The sequence below is a fragment of the Choloepus didactylus genome, chromosome 3 (assembly GCF_015220235.1).
Source record: "Choloepus didactylus isolate mChoDid1 chromosome 3, mChoDid1.pri, whole genome shotgun sequence".
Lineage (NCBI taxonomy): Eukaryota > Metazoa > Chordata > Mammalia > Pilosa > Megalonychidae > Choloepus > Choloepus didactylus.
The window spans coordinates 78,340,840-78,366,408 of NC_051309.1; the positions used below are offsets into that span (position 1 = coordinate 78,340,840).

At 35.4% G+C, this 25,569-nt stretch overlaps 1 protein-coding gene across 4 annotated transcripts in view; it reads left to right on the plus strand.

The window, feature by feature from the left end:
- The first annotated feature begins 959 nt into the window (after positions 1 to 959).
- LOC119529506 (alpha-fetoprotein-like) overlaps positions 960 to 25,569 on the plus strand; it is a 58,237-nt gene continuing 33,627 nt past the window's right edge. For all 4 annotated transcript variants that reach the window (XM_037829960.1, XM_037829958.1, XM_037829959.1 and 1 more), the window contains exons 1-7: positions 960 to 1,067; positions 2,189 to 2,240; positions 2,383 to 2,524; positions 3,860 to 4,083; positions 8,784 to 8,916; positions 11,681 to 11,778; positions 12,808 to 12,937. In XM_037829960.1, coding sequence (XP_037685888.1) covers positions 983 to 1,067; positions 2,189 to 2,240; positions 2,383 to 2,524; positions 3,860 to 4,083; positions 8,784 to 8,916; positions 11,681 to 11,778; positions 12,808 to 12,937 — 864 coding nt within the window. In that variant the 5' untranslated portion in view covers positions 960 to 982. The remainder of the gene's footprint in view (positions 1,068 to 2,188; positions 2,241 to 2,382; positions 2,525 to 3,859; positions 4,084 to 8,783; positions 8,917 to 11,680; positions 11,779 to 12,807; positions 12,938 to 25,569) is intronic.

The following is a 25,569-nucleotide window of genomic DNA, read 5'->3' on the forward strand; positions in this document are numbered from 1 at the left end:
CTCAAGACTACAACATCAGTTCTTATCTCAGTTGCCCTAAAGTTTGCCCTAAAGATTTCAGACATTTCAGACTAACCTCCCTCAATCACATGAGCCAATTCCTTAAAATAAATAAATATATATAATATATTTAAATTATATGTAGGATATATGCATATATTTATTTTATTTATATTATATATTAGATATATATACATACTCCTAGTTCTGTTTCTGTGAAGACCCCTGACTGTTATAATGGGCAAAGCTGGTAATAGCAGAGGAATGTTAGAACCTCGTTTTTTAACACTCACTCTTGGGCAGTGTGTCCCCTGAGGTCAGACAAACCTGAATTTCTACCCATTAGTCCATAAGCAAATTACATGATCTCAAGTCTTAATTTCCCACTTAAGAAATCAATATTACTGAACACCTGGAAATATTGTGAGAATTAGATGAGTCATATAAGTACCAGACCTGCCATAAAAACCCAAGAGAAAGGGACCTATAATTTAGGTTTGCTCCCAAGGCCTATTCCCCTAACTTCCCATTCTCCCCAGGGGCTTCAAAATGTGCCCAGCACTGGAACCTCAGCCCTGACCATTTATCTGAGTCTGGGACAGTTACATATTTACCTTCTCCCCTTCCACTTTTAGGACTTTGTACATGTCAACAAACTTTTCTAGGAAATGAGATATTGTAGATCAATATTTACCAAAAGTGTTCATTGATTACTTTGTTACAAGACTTGTTTGCTGTAATCTTGAAATAACTAGATTGAAATGACTCATTTTAAAATCCAGTATTCATTAATGAATGCAATCTATCAACAATATTTCTTCCTTGTCATGAATTTTCTCGATTTTATCAGAGTCTTAGTGACCAGGAAAAATATTTGCCAAAAAAGGTTAATTTTTAATAGTAATTACTTGAAAAGAATATAAAGAGATTCTTCATTTCTCCCAAGAGATAGAACACCTTTTATAAATGTTCCTCTGAAATAATGAAGACTATTAGACTCATATATTTTCTTGTTTTCTTGGGCTACATTAAATGCCAGATTCTTCAGAGAAGTTTACAAGATGCAGGTAGGGAATCCCTGCTATTTATAATCTACAAACCCCATGTGTCAGGAGATAATGTGTGATGGCTACAAAAATGTATATGGAAAGGCATATCTTTCTCAGTGGTCATCAATGTCAAGAGAATCATTGTCAATTGCTAGAAATCAGCTTGTGAGATGAATACAGAGAGAGCTTGTATAGCGAGGCAACATACACAAGAATGTATCTCCCTGTAGGCTTTGGTGAATGACTTCCACTGCAGGTGAGGGAATGTTACATTTCAAACTTTCATGTGAAATCAAATAAGATTTCAGATACAGCAACCAAGTGAATAATGGAAGGAATAATATTATCAGCTACATTATTCAGTACAAGCACTGTGCTCAGTGCTTTGCATATATGCCTTCATTCAACTCTTAACTCCCACCCAATATGGCAGAACTTACTTGCATTTTACAGCTAGAGAAACAGAAACCCAGAGAGGTTATATTATTTTCCCAAGGTCACATTAAGTACCGGAGCTGGAAATTGAACTCAAAATAGTTGTCTGCAAAACCAAGACTCTTTCCCCTATATTAATAAGGTGAATAGTAATAGTTTCTTTATTTAATAGCTAGATTCTAAGCCCTTTAGGAGCTATTAGTATAAGAAGGAAGACACTGTACTCTCTATTGGTGAGGATGTTGCCATGGATGGGTGGGGGAGGGTGATGAGGTGGAGGTCATGATCAAACCCAAGATGTATAAGATATAGTCTTTGCTAAAGTAAGCCTGGCAAAATATTAATACTTATACTTTTCTTTCCCCCTACGCTAAGCTTTAATTTTCTTAATATGGGTGTGCTAATAGCTTCTAATATAAACAGTTAAATAACCAAATCATCAAGTTTATTTAAATAACACATTTCAACACAAGTAGACACACCTTATTTGTAAGCTAAGGATAGATTTCAACTATACAGTGTATAAGAATATAAATAAATCATTCCCAGAATGCAGTTTAAATACTAGTAAAAATATATTGTGGTGAATTGTTCTAATTTCTTTACATTTAAGTAAAAGTAAATCTAGAATTTTATGAGTGATTAAATACAGATGTTCAGAATTGTAAAGAAAGACTTCACAAATAAAATCTCTTGTTTTTCAGCCATGAAGTACCTTAAAAGTCAGAATTATCTGGAGGAGAACCTAAGAGACATGTAAGTTTTATTACCAATATCCTTTTATCTGAAATTTGATAAAAAAATTTTTTTTGGTGGGGGAGAAGTAGTGATATAACAAAGAATGATGGAGGAAAATGGTTTGAATCTGTCTTTAACAATCACAAGTGCTGTGTTTCAGCACCAGCATTATGGTTGCTCAGTTTCTTCAGAAAGTGACTTATGAAGATGTACAAACCATAGTTCAAGAACTGCTCAATACTGCAGAGAAGTGCAAAGGATTCAAGCCACATGAGTCACCTTCAGAGTGTTCTCACCAAATGGTAGGTGACTCAGATTCTGTCTTCTTCTCTTTTTAAATCAAATTGCAACCAAAAGATGTTGTAAGGGGGCTGGTTGAATAATTAGGCAGGGGTTTTGGAAGGCAAGGATATGTAGATGAGTCATACCCGAGACAATCTTTGTAGGTTTATAAACCTACATTTTATCAGTTCATTCCCGGGAGATCAGGCTCTGAGAATCAAACATTTTAGAGAATGAATGAAACTTAGAATGCCCATTTATTCATTTAAGTTGGTGGCTCTGCCTCTCACTACAATACTATGGTCTGACATTCCCATCTAAGAGGTTCTTGGGAAACTGAACTATTATTTTAAAATAGTTTCTTAGGGAATACAAAAAAGAGAGAAGTGATTATTATTTTGGTCTAGTTTTCCACAGCAGCAGATAATCTTGGTGTGCTAATACTGTCTTATTATAAAGTTTATCTGTCTCATGATTTGTAAATCCCATAAAAATAGAGATTCTCTTGGAAAATTCTTGATAAACACTAACATATTCTTAATTCTACTGATTTTTTGGATTAATTTTTCTCATGCCAAATAATTTGAAAAACAAATGAATTGTTTTCATTTTTATTTTAACAAGTTGTACACCATCTTCTTGCAGCCAATATGTTTTAGCTTTGACTAGAATCTGAGTAGACATAGGAAAATCATCAGTCTCTGTAGAAACACATTTTAAATGGACTATTTCTGCCAATAGCCAGTCTCAGTTATTTTATAGTAATTCTTACTTATTTCCATTTCAGAAGATGACCTTTTTCTGACCTTATCCACCCAATCTAGAAACATTTGCTATCTGAGTTTTATAGCATCCCACATGTTTATTGCCATTCAAAGGTATTTGAAACTAACTGAATCATTACATTTCCATTTGGATATGTGACACTGAATACACATTGCCTCAGAGTTCAATTCTTAAAATAAATTCCCATGGAAACCAAACTAAAAACAATTAGGAAGTAAGGAAAGCAGATTACCATCCATTTCTTGGTGGAGAGTTCTCATTAAAAATAACTTGATTTCTTTAGTCCCTGGACATTCTGGCTTATGTTTATTTTAAAAAGTTTCAACTGTGTGAAAATAAAGTAATTACATATGAGAATAGGAGAATGATAAATTCTATTTGGCCACTATCCAATATGATGAAAATGTTGAAATATCTAAAAGGCTTTTGTTCAAAAGAGCTATCCAGGCACTATTGGATTCAAAGTTTAACATTAAGCCACTTTTTTTGACAATAATTCCTTAAGTTTCCTGTGGTAAGAAATATAGATCACTTATGCTTCCTTTTTAAGTTATCTTTTCCTCCTATAGATGATTACCTTCCTAGAGCATATTTGCAACAACCAAGGAATGGTTGATAAATATGGGGTTTCTGACTGTTGCAATAAAAATTACACAGCAAGGCACAAGTGCCTTCTCTCTCATAAAAAAGATGATGCAGAATACAGTGATGTATTTCAAATTCCAAATCCTGAGCAAATCCTGGACAAGTCCTGTGAGACGGACAAAGAGAATCCAGGGTCAGTGAGGGAGAGGTAAGCCATTTCTCCTTCTCATGGTCTTTGAAGAAGAATGTTTTTGAAATTTGAAGACAGATCTTTATACAAGAGCCTCTGAGAAAATAATGCTTTGTTACATGGGATTAAAGTAAAAATTTGGGCTACAATATAATATTTCTCCTTCAGAACGACAGTTACCATCTTATTGAGCCAACAGTGCATGGAAATGTCTGTGACATGAAACAGATCAGGAATGACCAGGAGCTATAAAGGGACCTGTTCCGGCTTGCTAATGCTGCTGTTTTGCAAAACACCGGAGATGGATTGGGTTTTATAAAGGGGGTTTATTTGGTTACAAAGTTATAGTCTTAAGGCCATAAAGTGTCCAAGGCAAGGCATCAACAATACGGTACCTTCACTGGAGAAAGGCCATTGGCATCCGGAAAACTTCTAAGCTGGGAAGGCACATGGCTGGCATCTGCTTGCTCCCAGGTTGCATTTCAAAATGGTGTTATCCAAAACGTCAGTGTCTGCTTTCAATGGCTATCTTCAAAATGTCTCTCTAAGCTGCAGCAAGTCAGGGGTCCACAACTCCAAGCATCTCTGAGCTAAGCCAGCTAGTATCTGGGTCTGTGCCAGCATTTTTAAAGGACTCCAGTGATTAAATCAAGACCCACACTGAATGTGTGGGGCCAGACCTCCATGGAAATAATTCAATCAGAGTTATCACCTACAGTCAGGTGGGTCACATCTCTATGGAAACAACTTAACCCAAAGATTCCAACCTAATCAACATTAATACAAGATTGCATCAAAGAACATGGTGTTTTGGGGGACATAATACATCCAAACAGGCACAGGACTCATATGCCTAAATTTCAGACTAGGCAACCATTAGCAAATGATGTTGGAAGATACAATTGAATAGGGAAAGCAAAATAAGCAGAAAATTTTGGGGACAGAAAGCAGGTGATAATTCAAATAAGGAGCTGGAGAGATTCAAGCAATAGCAGGGAAGGCATCTGATAAGCATGGAGATAGAGCCTGTCATTGGGGACCTAGAAACCAGCAATAGTTGTAGATCTGACAGAGGTGAGTTTTCTAAAGAACTAAAAAAACTCTGATTCTATAATTCCTATCTAGAGTGGATAGCACTATAGCAGATGTGAGCCGCACTCCTATTTTGGCTCCTCAATTGGCATAGGAGGAGTCTTTCAGTCAAGGGTGGGGTACAAGCCAGTGAACTGGGATTTAGAGACAAGACACCAATAATTAGAGAGGTAGAAAATGACAAGAAAAGTCCAAGACTTCACTTCTCTAGAAATGCAATTCTGGCCACATTATCTAGACAGGCTCAGATATAGGGAATAAGGGAGAGCTCTGATTACTGGGTTTAGAGAAAGGAGCATGGTAGTGATTTGATTTTAGATTTTAGACACAAAACTCTAGACCAGAGCTAAATGAGGAGATAAGGTGACAATGTGGAATAATCTAAAGTCCTTTAATTCACCCATACAGGAGTTGAATTCCCCCGGAAACTGGTAGGCCTTCAAGGAGGAGTTAAGTGGCTCCTGCCACCTGGGAAGAAAGGACTATTGGACAGGGAATTAGGCAGGTTCTAACATGTCTGACATCAGGGAAAACCAAATGGAACCCAAAATATGAGCTTGACTACCCATTTGCTAGGGTGCTATCTACTCTAGGTGAGAATCATGGATCATATTTTTGAGTTGAATGCTTACACATTTCAAAATCTAATCAACACTTAGTGAATCTAATCTCTTTTTGAGAGTTTACAACGAAGTCAGTATTAGATGGTTACCTTACAGGATAATTTTAATTTATGTGCATATTATAAACACTCAGGGAAAATAATTTTTTAGCTGCTTGCTTCATAATTATAAGCCAACAATTATTTAATTCTCAACCATGGAAACAGCAACTTATTTCAAAGCCGAAGGAAATATTGGCTATTTTGGAGTTACCAAAAGAAAGCATGGTATACATATACATAAAACTGTAGTTCTGTATCTTTGGATTATTAAAGGAATTTTCAATAATATTTTTGATCATTCTAAATTATTATTGTGTTTCCTAACTCTAATACTCAAGCTCCAACTAAGCGTGACCCTACTTAACCATATAATAGGGCCACATTCTGTTTTCAAATGGTTCTGATTATTAGAAAGCTTTCCTTACACTCCAAAACTCTGTCTTTGGAGATTTGAAATGAGATAGGCTCACCTTGAATGTCCTTTAAGGGAACTAAGTTATTGTAGCACAAAAATGAACTCTTAATTCAACATAGTACCTGATAGCAGAGATATAGAACGACTCCAATAAAAGTTCGTTTTGACTGAGAATTTTGCCTTATCTTAGGAGGAAGGTTGAATGTTGGTGATATCAGTTCTGCTATTTTGATTACACAAGTTGGGCTCGACAAACTCTGCTGATACCTCACCCTTTGAAATTCCAGGGGCAAGGTTTGGGGTCCCGTGGTGGAAGTGAAGGGGGGTTTTTATGCAGAAGCATAGGCCTACTCTTCTAAGTCCTGCCCAGCCACTCAAGAATGAGGTTTCAGTCCTAGTATCTGACTTCTTTTTCCCCCCTCTATGACTTGTGCTGATTTTTTTCCCTTTATAAGTTGTAAAAAGTAATAATCCCAACTATATCATTCAGGACAGGTGAGGTGATGCTGTGGTAGCAAATTACTTCTAATTTTCAGAGGCTTGATACAACAAACATTCTATTTTTCACTCATGCTATCTGTGCAACATAGATCGGTAGGAGGTCATAGTCATTCAGGGACCCAGGCTGACAAAAGGCCCCATCTTAATGCTTGTCTCTTTGATTAATGTGGCAAAGGAAGAGGATAATGGTAAAACATGTATTGGTTCCTAAGTTTCTATTTGGAAGTAGCACCTACCATTTTCACTCACATACCTTTAGACATAGAAAGTCACATTGTCATGCCTCAGTTCAGAAGGGGGTGACAATGTACAATCCTATATGTATCTGGAAGGAGGAGAGCTGGAAATATTTGTTAATCCACTCTAATGGCCATCACACTTCATACACCAATAAGAAAAGACTCTACTTTTAACCAAAAGGAAACATTATGATGGGATTGCTATTCACATTAGTTGTTAGGTAAGGTCTCTACTGAAGTTTGGTTAGTGCTTCAGGCCTCCCACAAAAGCTCTGGTCTTTCCATATGGCATCCTTTTTTCAGTAGCTGGCTCTAAACTCCAGAAAGCAGCAAGGAATAGTCTTCCGATGAAGCTACATGTGGATATCATCCCTAACCCAGAAAATTTAGCAGCCTTCTTTGGTGTGGTTTAGGTTAGTAGATTCTGTAGAACTCAGTGACTCCTGTTCAGATATTTCAAGCATTTCCTTGCATTTGTCATGAGATGCAATTTCCTTTTCAATTGTTTAAGGCAAGGCAACAGTGGCAAACTTGTCCTTTGACTGAACTCCAATGGCTACTGTAATTGCATCCTTAGTTGGCATTCCAAGAGGAATGCAAGTTAAGGAAGTTGCAGAATCAAAATTATATGTATTATCCAAGGGATTGGGGGTGGGAGGAAGTCAACAATACAAAATTCAAGTTCCTAGTCTTTATCTATCATTTCTTCATTATCTCCTTAATGCTGTAGAACCAGGAGCATTTTTCTGGCTAGATAGGCCTCTTGAGCAGACATTACATCCTAAACTTTCATTAGGGAAAACGTTATAATAGGATAGACTAGGCTATGCTGTGATAAAAAGAACCACAAATTTCAGCGACTTATTAAAGATTTATTACTTGCCCATATAACAGTTTAATGCATGTTGGGTAGCTCTCTTAGGTGACTCTTCTTGAAGGAATAACTCAGGAATCCAGGATGTTTCCAGCTTGGAGCTATACCAATTAGAGCATGTGCTTCCAAGTTTACTGTGGAGCAGAGAGAGAGAGAGAGAGAGAGTAGGGAAATGTGCAAAGGAATTTATGGCCTAGACTAAAAACGATGTATATTATTTTATTTTATATTTCATTGGTCACAACTCACAACCTTACGGCAAGGGAGGCTGAAAAAGTAGTCTTCATCTGCACATAGGAAGAGAAAATGCATTGTTGCAAACATTGAGCCAGTCTCTGTCAGTAATGTCAAATTTTGTTAGGTATGTATCTGTGGGTATGTGTGGTGTTTTGGACATGCTTTGCAGACAACTATGAGGAGATATGATTATAGCTGAAAGGCAGGTCTATAATGAGTGTGAAGAATGAATGAGAGAGGAAAATAAGACTGGGAATGTAATAGCAACCCAAAATATTGAATGACATATCTTGAAGGACAATGGCATTAACTCTCCAGTCTAGGAAGAACTGGGTGATCTTGAGATATTCTTTTCTCCCCCCAAGAGCTTCTAAATTAACTCTCCTGCACCAATCCTGCATAACAGTCCAGCTTAGATTATTGACTTCTACTTCCCACTCTCTCTATAAAAGTGGGAGGTTTTAATTACTGGTTGTCTTTCCCCAGCAGTCAGGAAGTGAAGTTTGTCACTTCACAGTGATCTATCCATAGTGAACATTTGATGCATATATGCATAATGCTCCCTCATCTCTATCACCTTGATATTCTAGAAGTTTCAGGTACAAGAAACTGAATGAATCCTAAGTTGTTAAGAAACAGTATCAGCTCATGTTCTTGAATGCCAAATTACACACCTTTGTCTTTGTCCAAATCTAGGTACATTTATGAAACTTCTAGACAGCACCCATTCTTATATGGACCCACAATTCTGACAATGTCTGCTTGTTATGAGACAGCTATTGAGTCATGTTGCCAAGAAGACAATAAGACTGAATGCCTCCAGATAAAGGTATGATATTCATATCTCAACTGTTACTTAGGACTTTGCTACTCAAAGTGTGGGCTGTGGACTAGCAGCATATACATTGCCTGGGAACTTGTTAGAAATGCAGGATCTGAGGTTCCTCTCCAGAACTATTAAGTAAGACTGCATTTTAACTAAATCCCCAGGTAATTTATGTACTCATTAAGTTTGAGAAGCATGATCTAGCATAGATATTACTTCATGATGAATATTCAATATTCCAGTCACTGTCGCAGCATTAAAAACACTTCAAAAAATATAGTGGCTCAAAACAACCACCACCATCATTTTATTCTTTCTCACTGTTTCTGTGGTTCAGGAAATCAGGTAGGGCTCACTCAGATGGTTCTGACTCATGGTCTTCCATGAGTCAGATAGTAGATGGGTCTGGGACACTGGGGAGGTGGAGCACTTGGGGGCTGGTTCTGCATCTCTCTCTTCTCACATAAAATCAGGGCTTCTCCATGGGATCTCTCTGCCTTGGCTAATTTGGACTTCCTTATAGCATGGTAGGTTCAGATTACGTGTGGCAGATGGCTTCAGAAATGAGTATTCTAACTGACAAAGCAGAAGTTGCATGGCCTTTTATGACAGCCTTCCATGGTGTCACTTCTGCCATACTAACATTGGTTGAAACCCCATAAAATCTCACCTAGTTTGAGGGGTGTGGCATATACATGCCACCTCTTGATGGGTGAATTGTCAAAGTCACACTATTAAGAAGAGCATGGGATGGTAGGTATTGTAGCTATCTCTGAAAAATACAATCTGCCACACTTAATTTTAACCATGTAGCCTTTTCTCTTGCATTGGATAGACGTAAATTGGTGATTTGTTTCATGATATAAGTACTTTTTATGCAATGCTCATTAAAGGTTCTAAATATCAACATAAAATAAGCATCTTGACTTTACTAGAGGGGGCACCCAGATGGATTTTTCAAAGGTCCCGGTGAAAATGAGTAATGTTTTGATAATCATTTTGATGAATTCCTCATAGCTAAAGGCAAATGCCACTTTTTTCTTGCTGTTTTCTTTAATCAGAAAACATTTCATCTTTCTCTAAACCCTGTTAGAATTTTACTTATTTCTCCTGTTGAGTTCCTCATTGTCTACCTTGTGCAGGCAATGAAATAATGTATCTGAAGAGTCCCTGGCATATGCTAGTACTCAATAAACTGTAGCTATTATCGTTAAAGCTATTTATTTATATTTCTTACATTCCTCTGCATTCTTCCCCTGGTGAACTCCAATTCCTTAGGGGCTAACTCTGAATTTCCAAGCGGGAAAGTCATTTATTTTTTATTTTTGGTTTTGTATTAATTAAAAACTAAAAGCATGGACTTATGTCTCATTACCTGGCATTTCTGAAGAATGAGTTATTCCACGAAGGTGAGTTTTACAGGTAACTTGGGTTTACTATATTTTAAGTTACAAAGCTTTCTTAATCTTAACCTCTTTCAGTAGAAATTTTTAGCATAACATGCTCCTATAATATTAAGCAGATTTTGGTGTCTTTTAGTTTCTTGACAATACGGTGTTATCTTCACAAACTGTGATGTTCCCAAAGGTGTCTCCAGGGACTATAAAATGTATTCAATGCTATTCTTATCCCAAACATTCGCCTAATTGCTGCTCTGCTTCAAAATCTATTGAGTTCTTTCCTCCTTTTTCTTACTTTTAGAATGTTTACAGTCACATCTTGCTGCTGCCAGAATGTCTGTTGCTAGCAGCTCTTGCTCCTACCTCAGAGAAAATTAGGTAATCAATTGTGTAAAAATTGTGCCTATTAGCAGAGTATCTGTTCTATGAGTTAAGACCTCGGAGACTTTCTTATGAAGGAGTGGGTAAACTTTTTTGTGTTTGATTTCAAATGATAATAATTATTATTATGCCAGTTTTGTGGTTTGACTATTGCATTTGTATACATTTTTTAACCTTTGTAAAATTAATGTATGACCAATATAATGTTTTAAGTGAAAATGTAGAGCTGTTCTGAAATTTTAAAATATTATTTATATTCTCACCACACAGAAACAATTTTAGTCAATGTCCTTTTATTAATTTTTCTATGCATAGATTTTATTTTGTACATGGTTTTGATTACAGTGAATATATAGTTTCAGTTAAGATTTAAACATAACCTATTTTTAAAAGTATAATCCTCAAAAATAATGTGCCATTATTTACTTAACCATCACCCTGCTGTTGAACCATTTTATTTGTCTCTAAAATCTTGCTAACATAAGAAAACATGGATATATTTCCTTACAAAACATGCATATACTTCTTTTTGCATAATTATATTTTTATTAATTTAGAAAAATTTATTTGCAATGGCTTTTCAAAAGTGGAAGTCCTAGGTTAAAGAATATGAACATTTGGGGGAGGTTCATTAATATATATTGCAAAACAGGAGTATAAATTTTAGACAAGCAGTATGAAACATGTCCAAGCTGACAGGGCATAAAAGCAAAATACATCTCTCTGGACTTTTATTTACTTACTTTCTTGTTCTCATTTATATTCTAAATATTTGAGGTTCTGGGACAAGTGACCTCTAGGGAAGTGAGATGCCATTTTACAAAAAGCACCATGTAATGCTTTTGCATTTTGGCTTCTTTTAAGCAAGGCAATAAAAGACCTTCTAATTTTGAGGAGATAACAGTTTTTTTACTTTTCTCTATTTCTCTACTGCAAATGATGAAATCATTGTATTTGTTTGATCAATTATTTTTTTCTGATTACAGCTAGAGCCCATCAGAAAATACATCACAGAAATGTCTTTAAGACATCATCACTTATGTGAGATTGGGAATAAATTCAATCACAGAATAGCAAAAGCAGTGTAAGTTACCCATTTAGAATTGTGGACTTTTGTTGTTGTTGGGTCACCCCTTTTGATTAAACACATTTGAAAAGTCATTTGTTCCTCATTTAAGAATGTCTCTCAATACAAACCTGGCTCCTATGCTACTTGCCTGTTCAATAGGGAATATAGGACTGTGGATGAAATTGCATAATCCTCAATTCCTCCCATTATCTCCCATCTCAATTTCTTCCATCCTCTCAAATCCCTTGGTCTCTTCCTCAGTGCTGAGAAGATGCTGGGCATTAAAAGGTGGGCACTTACTGTTTTGTTCTGCATGGTAAAGGTTGGCGACAAAGGTATCCTTTTTTCTTGGAAGATTGGAAAGATCTTGGCTGCAACATTACGTAAAACAGAGAAAGCAAGTGGTGTTAACTAGGGATGAAGAGGGAGAAGTGTGGGATGGGAGGAGAATTTGATGCTACTTGGTTTGTCTCTTTCGTGACCCAAAATATTTTTCTATCCAAGTTTACCTTTGAAGACATACATCTTCCCCATATCATATTCTTCCCCAATTTAGGATAAGATTGGAGTATCTGGAAGCTCAGTTCTCCTTACAGGGCAGGCCCATTCTCCTATTTCCAGAGAAAGTTCAGGAATGTTTCTCAGGTGTCAGCAGAGGTAGGGGAGACCCAAGCCTATTGTAACTTCTGTCTTTAGCACAAAGAGTTTTACCTAGGAGAGTCAGGTCAGAAAAACTGCCAAGGCTAGTCAGCTAAGAAACTGGAAACTGAAACACAAATTTTTGTATTCTATTACCTATTTAAGCAACTCATCTTCTCCAAGTGATAATGACCATATTTTACATGGTTATTAATTGAATTTGCTTTCTTTTTTACTTAATTCTCAGAACTACCTTTGAAGAAATAGAATGCACTTATAATATACTCTCTTAGCGCCACATTTGCAAATGTATTTATATTCTTTTGGCTACTCAGTGAATTCGAGCTAATTTTACAAAGGATTGAATTCAAAATACTGCCTAAATGTACTTATTTTTCTTTGCAGGGAATTGGTTCTGCTTACTAAAAAACAACCTAAAGCTGATTTCTCTGAAATTGCCAAACTGACAATGGATACTAAAAGTCTGCATCAGACTTGTTGTGAAGGCAATACGGTAGAATGTGTTCTTGGCAGGGTAAGACCCTCTCTTTTCTGAAATCTCACTTCAGCCTTTGGAAAACTTGAAATTCTTAAATAAAGGTGATAGTAGTATAATGAGTCTAAAATAGTGATTGTCATTTCTCACCTGTTCATGTCCAAATGTCAAATCTCAAAATACTAGAGAACGAAAAAAGAATTGTAACTGTCAAAAGGTGATAAGGCTTTAGTAAGCAACAAGTTATAAATCATGTTTCCATTCATTCTGCAAGTTGAAAATTGAGTAATTTTCGTGAAGATAAAAAACAGAGGCAAAAAAAGAAAATAGGAACATTTCATGGAGACATCCAAGACTCCCATGGGCAAGGATCCCCACCCTCAACAACTTTAGTTCCATTACACAACAGATGAAGTGAGTGGGCAGTAATGTCAATTAAAATAGAAAATCATTGAAAAGATCGCAATAAAATCTGGATGCAATAGAACCACTCTCATTCAGTCTGGACTACAACAGGAATGCCAGAACAATCTATAGTTACTTAATTGCATTGACAGGTATCCACAAACAATACTAAATAACTATAGATTATTTTGGCATTCTTGTCTTGGGCCAGACTATAGTGGGAACAAGATTAGAATTTCTGGCTTGACAGAGATTATGAGCCAAGAGATTGCTCATTCTGTTTCAGAGGTGAGTTTTTTTGTTTGTTTGTTTTGTTTTGTTTTGTTTTTAATTAGGATGGATTCTGAGCATCAGCAAATATCTTTTTTGTCATTTTGGGATAATCATTTGGTTTCTACCCTTTGACTTATTCATTGGTAAATTATATTAAAAGAAATCTTAATTTTTCTTTATAAACTTCAAGTAAATCCAATTTTGCTATACCTCTATATATGATTTACTGTGAGATTGGTCTATATATCTCTTTTTCAGCATATGCTTTATCAGATTTTGGTATTCTGTTATGCTAACTTCTAAAATATTAATTGGAATGTTTTCCATTTTAATTCTCTGAAATAATTTAAATAGCATTAAGAATTATGTGTTTTTTGAAGGTTTGAAAGAATTGTCTATGAAACTGTGAGGCCTATGTTAAATGTTATGGAAGAGTAGAATGGAGGGGTTTTGTGATGGACTCCATCTGATAGCATTTCAATTTCTTTTGTTATAGGTATATTTTAACATTTACTTCTGTTTTGTCAGGTTTTGTATTATACATTTTCCTTAAAAATGTGTCATTCAATAGCATTTTCTCTTTTAGAAGTAATTTGTGTGTTACTTGATAATAAAAACGCCTCCAATTATGTAACTACACCTCTTTTCCCCACATATTTGTGTTTTCTTTTTTAATTATTTAGCTTTTCCAAGGGATTATTTAATTTATTGGTCTTTTCCAAGACGATGTCTTGGATTTATTTATTAATTCAATTGTGTTTCCACTTTTAATTTTATTAATTCTTTCCTCAGGTATGTTTAATGCTTAATTGCTTTTATCCCAGTTGTTTTGATTGACTTATTTTCTTTATAATCATTCTTTCTAAATAACCTTGTTAACAATAATTATTCCACTCAAGGTATTATTTCTTTTGTACAAAAAAATTCCACTATTTTTATATTAATTTTGCTCTTTTGCATATAATATTTCTCATAATGCTATCAGGAATGTTTAGGGATCACATGCACTTGTGTGTGTCTTAGAAAATTTTCCGTTTTTATCAGTGCTCATATTTCACATACTATGATGCTTCAAAATTTTGCACCAACTCACAAAGCAAGTATGCTTATAATGGATATTAATTTTTAGTATTAAAATATATAAATTAATATAGTTTATTAATCTATTGTGTCACTCAGTCAACATAATTAAATTTTATATAGTGAGGGTTTCTTTCTCTCTCTTTAACTTCAAGGGATTATAGGACCAACATTTTAGGATTGTATAATAGTTACTATAATACTAACATTTTTTAAATGCTTTATGTGCCAAGCACTATTTCTAATTATGTTTATTTAACAAACACTTTAATAGCCAGGCTCTGTTCTATATTCTTAACTATTAACTCATTTAATCCCCATGACTTTAGGAACTATTTTTTTTTAGCTCCAATTTGTAGATTAGAAAATCGAGGCACAAAGAGGTGAAGTAACATGCCCAGACTCTCACAGCTAGAAAGTGGCAGGTCAGGATTAGAATCAGGAGATCCTCAGCTATCACCCACTGCACTGATTTACTTTTCCAGTGAGGACTGCAAATGTACTTCTAGAAGACAACAGATAGGGGGAAGGTTTTGCATCTTCTTGGAATGATTGTATCCTTATAGTTTCTTTCATCAATTTTCATCCTCTCTTCTATGTCTTCAACATCACCTACTGGCTCTTCCCCTTCGACATAAAAACATATAAAAAACATATCCAGCCTATCCGCATGTATTATATGAAGTTATGTATGTATATGGGTGTATGCACGTGTACACGTGTGCATGTGAGTGTGTGTGCCTGTGTACTCTATGTTCCTAGCCACGCCTACCACAATTGTTCTTTCTCTTTCTTTTCAGATATTTCAAAAGAGCAATTCATAAGAATTGTTCCTATTTTCTAAATCTCCTGTTTGCTCATTTTCTGATTTACCTGACATCTGTCTGTACCACACAACTGTGGCTGCTACTGGCAAAGTTGCCAGTGAGGCCAATTTTAACATGTTCTTTCTGTCCCCATATCATTTGACATTTGACATCTGACATATTTTACACCAATTTCTCCATCTAAAGAGCTTATGTCCCCTGTATTTCCCAACACTACTTTCTTTTTGTCTTCCTTCTACATCCCTGGCTTCTTACCCTCAGTCCCATCATGGGCTTCTTGTTCTACAACTGCCTTTAAAAACTGATATTCCCTACAGATCTGTTCTTGGCTCTTTTCCTTCCCTACTTAACAAATGCTGCCAGTGATGGCTATCCATCCAACAAGGATTCATGCTCCCCTCCCACAGTGTAGGAGAGATTTGGGGTCAAGGACTACATTTCCCTGTCTGTCTCACAAGTAGGTGGGGCCATGTGATCAAGTTATGGCCAATGGAAAGTGATCGGAAGTGACTGATGTCATTTCTAGGCATATCCCATAAAAAACTCCTCAGCGCTGCTTTCACACCGGCATTCCATGGCTGGGATTTTTAAAAACATTAAAAAAAAATTTTTTTTAAATGAAGGAAATTGCAGATTTACAGAAAAATCATGCAAAGTTCCCATAATCCACCCCTCATATACACAGCTTTACTTATTTTTAGATTAGTGTGGTACCTTTGTTATGATTGATGAAACAATATTATAATAATTATATTATTAACTATAGTCCATAGTTTACATTGGAGTTCATTGCATTGTGCAATTCTATGGTTTTAAAAAATTTTGATTCTAGTAACATATATACAACTTAAAAATTTGCCCTTTAGCCACATTCAAACATACAATTCAGTGGTGTTAATTATATTCACAATGTTGTACTACCATCACCACTATCCATTACCAAAATTTTTCCATCAGCCCAAACAGGATCTGTGTCCCAATTAAGCATCACTCCCCATTCTCTATCCACACCTCAGCCCCTTGTAACCTGTGTCCTAGTTTCTGACTCTGTGAGTTTGCTTAAACAAATTATTTCATATCAGTGAAATCATACAATATTTGTCCTTTTGCGCCTGAGTTATTTCACTCAACATGATGTCTTCAAGATGCATCCATGCTGTTGCATGTATTAAAACTTCATTCTTTTTATGGTTGAATAATAATCCATTTATTTATTTACCACAGTTTGTTTATCCACACATCCCTTAAAGATACTTGGGTTGATTCTTTCTTTTGGCAATTGTGAATAATGCCACTATGGACATTGGTGTGCAAATATCAGTTTAAGTCTCTGCTTTCAGTTCTTTTGGGCATATACCTACAAGTGAAATTGCTGAGTCATATGGTAATTCTGTACTAAAGTTTTTGAGGAATCCCCAAACTGTTTTCCATAGTGATTGCACCATTTTGCATTCTCACCAATGAACAAGTGTTCCTTTTTCTCCACATTCTCTCTAATGCTTGTCATTTTCTGTTTGTTTGTTTGTTTTTCAAATAGCAGTCATTCTAGTGAGTCTGAAATGGTATCTCATTTTGGTTTTTATTTGTATTTCCCTAATATCTAATGATGTTGAGCATCTTTTCATGTGTTTATTGACCATTTTATATCATCATTGGAGAAATGTCTAGTCAAGTCTTTGCCAATTTTTAAAGTCTTTGCCAATTTTTAAATTGAATTGTTTGTCTTTTTGTTGCTTAGTTGTAGGCATTTTAAAATATATTCTGGATATTTAACCCTTATCAGATATGTGATTTCCAAATATTTTCTCTCATTCTGTAGGTTGTCTTTTAATTTCATGATGTAGTCCTTGGATGCACAGAGGTTTTTAACTTTGATGAAGTCCCATTTATCTATTTCTTCTTTTGTTGCTCAATCTTTTAGTGTAAAGTCTAAGAAACCTTTGCCTAACATATGCTCCTGAAGCTGCTTCCCTATTTTGTCTTCTAGGATTTATGTAGTTTTGGTTTTTATATTTAGACCTTTGATCCATTTTGAGTTGATTTTGTATATGGTGTGAGGTATCCACCTCATTCTTTTGCATATGGATATCCAGTTTTCCCAGCACCATTTGTTGAAGAGGCTATTCTTTCCCCATTGAATATACTTGGTACCCTTATAAAAATAAATTGGCCTTAGATGTGAGGGTTTATTTCTGAACTCTAAATTTGATTTCATTGTCCTATATGTCTTCTTGTGCCAATACCATACTCTAGATTATTGTAGCTTTGTAATAAGTTTTAGAATTAGTAAGTGTTAGTCCTCTAACTTTGTTCTTTCTTTTCAAGATGGTTTTGGATATTTGGGAATACTTATTCTTCCATATAAATTTGATAATTGGTTTTTCCACTTCTGCACAGAAGGCTTTTGGAATTTTGATTGGGATTGTATTGAATCTATAAGTTACTTTGGGTAGAATTGGCATATTAATGATATTTAGTCTTCCACCCATGAATAAAGAATGTCCTTGCATTTATTTAGGTCTTTTATTTCTTTCAGCAATGTTTTGCAGTGTACAAGTCCTTTGCATCCTTGGTTATATTTATTCCTAGATATTTGCTTATTTTAGTTGCCATTGTAAATGGAAGTTTTTTTTGATTTCCTCTTCACAATGCTCCTTACTAGTGTATAGGAACACTATTGATTTTTGTGTTGCTCTTATAACCTGCCACTTTGCTAAATTTATTTATTAGCTCCAATAACTTTGTCATGTATTTTTCAGTATTTTCTGTATATAGAGGGATGTTATATAAAAATAGGGAAACTTTTAATTTTTCTTTTCCAATTTGGATGCCCTTTATTTCTTTTTCTTGCCAAATTTCTCTGTCTAGACTTTCCAGTACAATGTTGAACAGTAGTGGTGACAGTGGGCATCCTTGTCTTGTTCCTGATCATAGAGAGAAAGTATTCAGTCTTTCACCGTTGAGTGTGATGTTAGCTGTGAGTCTGTCATACGTGCTCTTTATCATGTTGAGAAAATTTTCTTTTATTCCTATACTTCCAAGTTTTTTTTGTTTTGTTTTGTTTTGTTTTTTCTATCAAGGAGGGTGCTGGATTTTGTCAAATGCCCTTTCTGCATTGAGATGATCATGTGTGTTTTCCCCTTCATTCTATTAATGTGATACATTACATCAATTGATTTTCTTATGTTGAATCACTTTTTCTTACCTGGAATAAATTCCACTTGATCATGGTGTATAATTTTTTAATATACTGTTGGATTTGGTTTGCTAGCATTTTGTTGAGGGTTTTTGCGTTTACATTCAGAAGGGATTTGATCTGCAATTTTCTCTTCTTGTGTTGTCTTTATCTGGCTTTGATACTAGGGTGATGTTGGCCTTTTTCTATAAGTTAGGGAGTTGTTTCAGTTTCCTAGGCTGCTTAAAGCAAATACCAAGAAATAGGTCAGGTTAAACAACAGCAATTTATTCCATGGTTTTGAGGACAGGAAAATATCCAAATAAAGGCATCAAGGAGATGCTTTCTTCCTGAAGACTAGTTGCTGGCAACCCTTGACTCCTCTGTCACATGGCGGTGTCTGCTGGTTTCTCTCTTCTTTTCCAGGTTTTGTTGATTTCAGTTTCTTGCTTCCATGGCTTTCTCTCTCAGTATCTGAACTTCTGGATTAGATTTAAGAACATGTTTTTTTTTCGAGTACATACAGCTTCAAACCACCATGGTAGTGTATCCTCCTCATGAAATTTTTAGAAGAGTTTGAGCAGGACTGGTGATAATTCTTCTAGGAATGTTTGGTGCAATTCACCAGTGAAGCCATCTGGTCCTGGGCATTTCTTTGTAGGGAGATTTTTGACTAATGATTCAATATCTTTACTTGTTATTGGTCTATTGAAATATTCTATTTTTTCTTGAGTCAGTGTAGGTAGTTTGTGAGTTTATAGGTATTTGTCCATTTCATCTAGTTCATCTAATTTTTTGGCATCCAGTTGTTCATAGTATTCCTTTTAAATCCTTTTTATTTCTTTGTGGTTGGTAGTAATGCCCTCCTTTCATTTCTGATTTCAGTTATTTGTATCTTCTTCCTTTTTTTCTTTGTCAGTCTGTCTAAAAGTTTATCAATTTTATCAGTCTCCAAGAAACATCTTTAAGCTTTGTTGATTCTATTTTTAAAATATTCTCTCATTTATCTGTGCTCTAATTTTTGTTATTTCCTTCTTTTGCTTGTTTTGAGTTTAGTTTGCTCTTCTTTTATCTAGCTCCTCCAGTTGTTAGGTGAAGGTTCTCATTTGAGATATTTCTTCTTTTTCAGTGTAAGCATTTAGAGCTAAAAATTTCCTTTTCATATTGCCTTTGTGACATCCCATAAGTTTTGGTATGTTGTGTTTTTATTTTTATTTACCTCAAAACATTTCCAATTTCCCTTGTGCTTTCTTCTTTTCCTCATTGGTGTTTAAGAGTGTGTTGTTTAATTTGTGCATATTTGGGAATTTTCCAATTCTCCTTCTGTTATTGATTTCTAGTTTCATTCCATTGTGGTTGGAAAAGAGGCATGGTATGATTGCACTATTTTTTAATTTATTGAGACTTGTTTTTGTGACCTGACATATTTTCTGTCATGGAGAATATTCCATGTGTACTAGAGAAGAATGTGTATCTTGCTGCTGTTGGGTGAAGTATTCTATATATGTCTGTTAGAACTAGCTGGATTGTAGTATTATTCAATTCTTCTATTTCCTTATTGATTTTTTGTCTAGATGTTCTATCCATTATTGAAGTTGGTGTATTGAAATCTCCTACTATTAATATAGCACTTTCAATTTTTCCCTTCACATCTATCAGTATTTTTTTCATACATTTTTGGGCTCTGCCATTATGTGCACCTATATTTATAATTGTTGTATATTCTTTTTGAATTTCCCCTTTATCATTATATATAGTGCCTTTCTTTGTCTCTTGTAATAGTTTTTGATTTAAAGTCTATTTTATTTCATGTTAGTATAGCTACCCCAGGTCTTCCCCCCGCCCTTCCTTTTACTTTTAACCTCCTTGAGGCTGAATTAAGGGAACTGCTTGCAAACTTTTTTTTTTCCAAGAAGTTGTGGGTTTACAGGAAAATCATGCATAAAATACAGTGTTCCCGTTTACCACCCTGTTATTAATACCTTAGAAATGTACCACGCGAATGCAAGATGTTAATATTAGGGAAGGTCATGCACTTTTGTCCATTCTACCAATCTCTGCCTTTGACTGGAAAGTTTAATCTGGTTACATTTGAAATAGTTACTGCTAATGTAGGACATTCTTCTGCCATTTTGCTTTTTGATCTTTGTAAATCTTATAACTTTTTTTGTCCCTCAATTCTTCTATTAATGCCTACATATTTATGTGATTTTTTAAAATGCTATTTTGAGTATCTTATTTCCTTCTATATATTTCTTTTCAGATTTTTTTGTAGTTTCTTTTTTTTTAAATCTTCATTTTATTGAGAGATATTCACATACCACACAGTCATACAAAACAAATTGTACATTCGATTGTTCACAGTACCATTACATAGTTGTACATTCATCACCTAAATCAATCCCTGACACCTTCATTAGCACACACACAAAAATAAAAAGAATAATAATTAAAGTGAAAAAGAGCAATTAAAGTAAAAAAGAACACTGGGTACCTTTGTCTCTTTGTTTGTTTGTTTGTTTCCTTCCCCTATTTTTCTACTCATCCATCCATAAACTAGACAAAGGGGAGTGTGGTCCTTATGGCTTTCCCAATCCCATTGTCACCCCTCATAAGCTACATTTTTATACAACTGTCTTCAAGATTCATGGGTTCTGGGTTGTAGTTTGATAGTTTCAGGTATCTACCACCAGCTACCCCAATTCTTTAGAACCTAAAAAGGGTTGTCTAAATTGTGCGTAAGAGTGCCCACCAGAGTGACCTCTCGGCTCCTTTTGGAATTTCTCTGCCACTGAAGCTTATTTCATTTCCTTTCACATCCCCCTTTTGGTCAAGAAGATGTTCTCCATCCCACTATGCCAGATCTGCATTCCTCCCCGGGAGTCATATTCCATGTTGCCAGGGAGATTCACTCCCCTGGGTGTCTGACCCCACGTAGCGGGGAGGGCAGTGATTTCACATTTCAAGTTGGCTTAGGTAGAGAGAGAGGGCCACATCTGAGCAACAAAGAGGCATTCAGGAGGTGGCTCTTAGGCACAATTATAGGGAGGCCTAGCCTCTCCTCTGCAGCAACAGTCTTCCCAAGGGTAACTCCTGAGGTAGAGGGCTCAACCCATCAAACCACCAGTCCCCTATGTCTGTGGTCATGTTAGCAACCATTGAGGTGGGGTAGGCCAATACCCCTGCATTCTCCACAGGCTCCTCAAGGGGGCTCTACATATTTTTTCCTTGTTTTTTTTTTTTTTAACTTTTTTTTTAAATCAACTGTATGAAAAATAAAACAATAAAAAAAACTAATTAAAAAAAAATACCGTAAAAGAACATTTCAAAGAGACCATAACAAGGGAGTAAGAAAAAGTCAACTAACCTAAGATAACTGCTTTATTTCCAACATGTTCCTACTCCACCCCAAGAAAGTTAACCTAATACAGCAACATTTCTGTGAACTTGTTCCTACTATACCCATCAGAAATTAACAGACCATAGTCATTCCTGGGCATTCCCAGAATGTTAAATTTACCGATGATAGCTTATCTGTTCTTCTTGGATTATTGTTCCCCTTTCCTTAATTGCTCTCTATTGATAGTTCCCCTACATTCTACATTATAAACCATTTGTTTTACATTTTTCAAAGTTCACATTAGTGGTAGCATATAATATTTCTCTTTTTCTGCCTGGCTTATTGCGCTCAGCATTATGTCTTCAAGGTTCATCCATGTCGTCATGTGTTTCACGAGATCGTTCCTTCTTACTGCCGTGTAGTATTCCATTGTGTGTATATATCACAGTTTATTTATCCACTCATCTGTTGAAGGACGTTCGGGTTCTTTCTATCTCTTGGCAATTGCGAATAATGCTGCTATGAACATTGGCGTCCAGATACCTGTTTGTGTCACTGCTTTCCGATCTTCTGGGTATATACTGAGAAGTGCAATCACTGGATCGAACGGTAACTCTGTGTCTAGTTTTCTAAAGAACTGCCAGACTGACTTCCAGAATGGCTGAACCATTATACAGTCCCACCAACAATGAACAAGAGTTCCAATTTCTCCACATCCCTTCCAACATCTTCCCTTTCCAAATAAATTTGATAACGAGCTTTTCCAAGTCTGCAACATTTGTAATTTCCTGTTTGTTTAATGGCAGCCACTCTAATCGGTGTTAGATGGTATCTCATTGTGGTCTTAATTTGCATCTCTCTAATAGCTAGTGAAGCTGAACATTTTTTCATGTGCTTCTTGGCCATTTGTATTTCCTCTTCAGAGAACTGTCTTTTCATATCTTTTGCCCATTTTATAATTGGGCTGTCTGTACTATTGTCATTGAGTTGTAGGATTTCTTTATACATGCAAGATATCAGTCTTTTGTCAGATACATGGTTTCCAAAATTTTTTTCCCATTGAGTTGGCTGCCTCTTTACCTTTTTGAGAAATTCCTTTGAGGTACAGAAACTTCTAACCTTGAGGAGTTTCCATTTATCTATTTTTTTTGTTGCTTGCGCTTTGGGTGTAAAGTCTAGGAAGTGGCCCCCTAATACAAGGTCTTGAAGATGTTTTCCTACATTATCTTCTAGGAGTTTTATGGTACTATCTTTTATATTGAGATCTTTCATCCATTTTGAGTTAATTTTTGTGTAGGGTATGAGGTAGGGGTACTCTTTCATTCTTTTGGATATGGACAGCCAACTCTCCCAGCCCCATTTGTTGAAAAGACCATTATGACCCAGTTCAGTGACTTTGGGGGCCTTATCAAAGATCAGTTGGCCATAGATCTGGGGGTCTATCTCTGAATTCTCAATTCAATTCCATTGATCTATATGTCTATCTTTGTGCCAGTGCCATGCCGTTTTGACAACTGTGGCTTTATAATAAGCTTCAAAGTCAGGGAGTGTAAGTCCTCCCACTTCGTTTTTCTTTTTTAGAGTGTCTTTAGCAATTCGGGGCATCTTCCCTTTCCAAATAAATTTGATAACTAGCTTTTCCAAGTCTGCAAAGTAGGTTGTTGGAATTTTGATTGGGATTGCATTGAATCTGTAGATGAGTTTGGGTATAATTGACATCTTAATGACATTTAGCCATCCTATCCATGAACATGGAATATTTTTCCATCTTTTGAGGTCCCCTTCTATTTCTTTTAGTAGAGTTATGTAGTTTTCTTTGTGTAGGTCTTTTACATCTTTGGTTAAGTTTATTCCTAGGTACTTGAATTTTTTAGTTGCTATTGAAAATGGTATCTTTTTCTTGAGTGTCTCTTCAGTTTGTTCATTTCTAGCATATAGAAACATTACTGACTTATGTGCATTAATCTTGTATCCCACTACTTTGCTAAATTTGTTTAGTAGCTCTAGTAGCTGTATCGTTGATTTCTCAGGGTTTTCCAGATATAAGATCATATCATCTGCAAACAATGACAGTTTTACTTCTTCTTTTCCAATTTGGATGCCTTTTATTTCTTAGTCTTACCGGATTGCCCTGGCTAGCACTTCCAGCACAATGTTGAATAACAGTGGTGATAGCGGGCATCCTTGTCTTGTTCCTGATCTTAGAGGGAAGGCTTTCAGTCTCTCACCATTGAGTACTATGCTAGCTGTGGGTTTTTCATATATGCTCTTTATCATATTGAGGAAGTTTCCTTCAATTCCTACCTTTTGAAGTGTTTTTATCAAAAACGGATGTTGGATTTTGTTAAATGCTTTTTCAGCATCTATTGAGACGATCATTTGATTTTTCCCTTTTGAATTGTTAATGTGTTGTAATACATTGATTGATTTTCTTATGTTGAACCATCCTTGCATGCCTGGAATGAACCCCACTTGGTCATGGTGTATGATTTTTTTAATGTGTCTTTGGATTCAATTTGCAAGCATTTTGTTGAGTATTTTTGCATCTGTATTCATTAGGGAGATTGGCTGGTAGTTTTCCTTTTTTGTAGCATCTTTGCCTGGTTTTGGTATTAGATTGATGTTAGCTTCATAAAATGAGTTAGGTAGTGTTCCATTTTCTTCAATGTTTTGAAAGAGTTTGAGTAAGATTGGTGTCACTTCTTTCCGGAAAGTTTGGTAGAATTCCCCTGTGAAGCCATCTGGCCCTGGGCATTTATTTGTGGGAAGATTTTTGATTGGATCTCTTTGCTTGTGATGGGTTGGTTGAGGTCTTCTATTTCTTCTCTGGTCAGTCTAGGTTGTTCATATGTTTCCAGGAAATTGTCCATTTCCTCTACAATATCTAGTTTGTTGCCATACAATTGTTCATAGTATCCTCTTACAATTTTTTAAATTTCTTTGGGATCTGCAGTTATGTCACCTTTTTCATTCATTATTTTGTTTATATGGGTCTTCTCTCTTTTTGATTTTGTCAGTCGAGCAAGGGGCTTGTTAATCTTGTTGGTCTTCTCAAAGAACCAACTTTTGGTGATATTTATCCTCTATTGTTTTTTTGTTCTCTATGTCATTTATTTCTGCTTTAATCCTTGTTATTTCTTTTCTTCTACTTGGTTTAGGATTGGTTTGCTGTTCATTTTCTAGCTTTTTCAGTTGATCCATTAGTTCTTTGATTTTGGCTCTTTCTTCCTTTTTAATATATGCATTAAGTGCTATAAATTTCCCCCTCAGTACCCCTTTTGCTGCATCCCATAGGTTTGGTATGTTGTGTTCTCATTTTCATTCGTCTCTATATATTTAGCAATTTCTCTTGCTATTTCTTCTTTAACCCACTGATTGTTTAGGAGTGTGTTGTTTAACCTCCAGGTATTTGTGAATTTTCTAAGTCTCTGATGGTTATTGACTTCTAATTGTATTCCATTGTGGTCAGAGAATGTGCTTTGAATAATTTCAATCTTTTTAAATTTATTGAGCCTTGTTTTATGTCCCAGTGTATGATCTATTATGGAGAAAGTTCCATGAGCACTAGAGA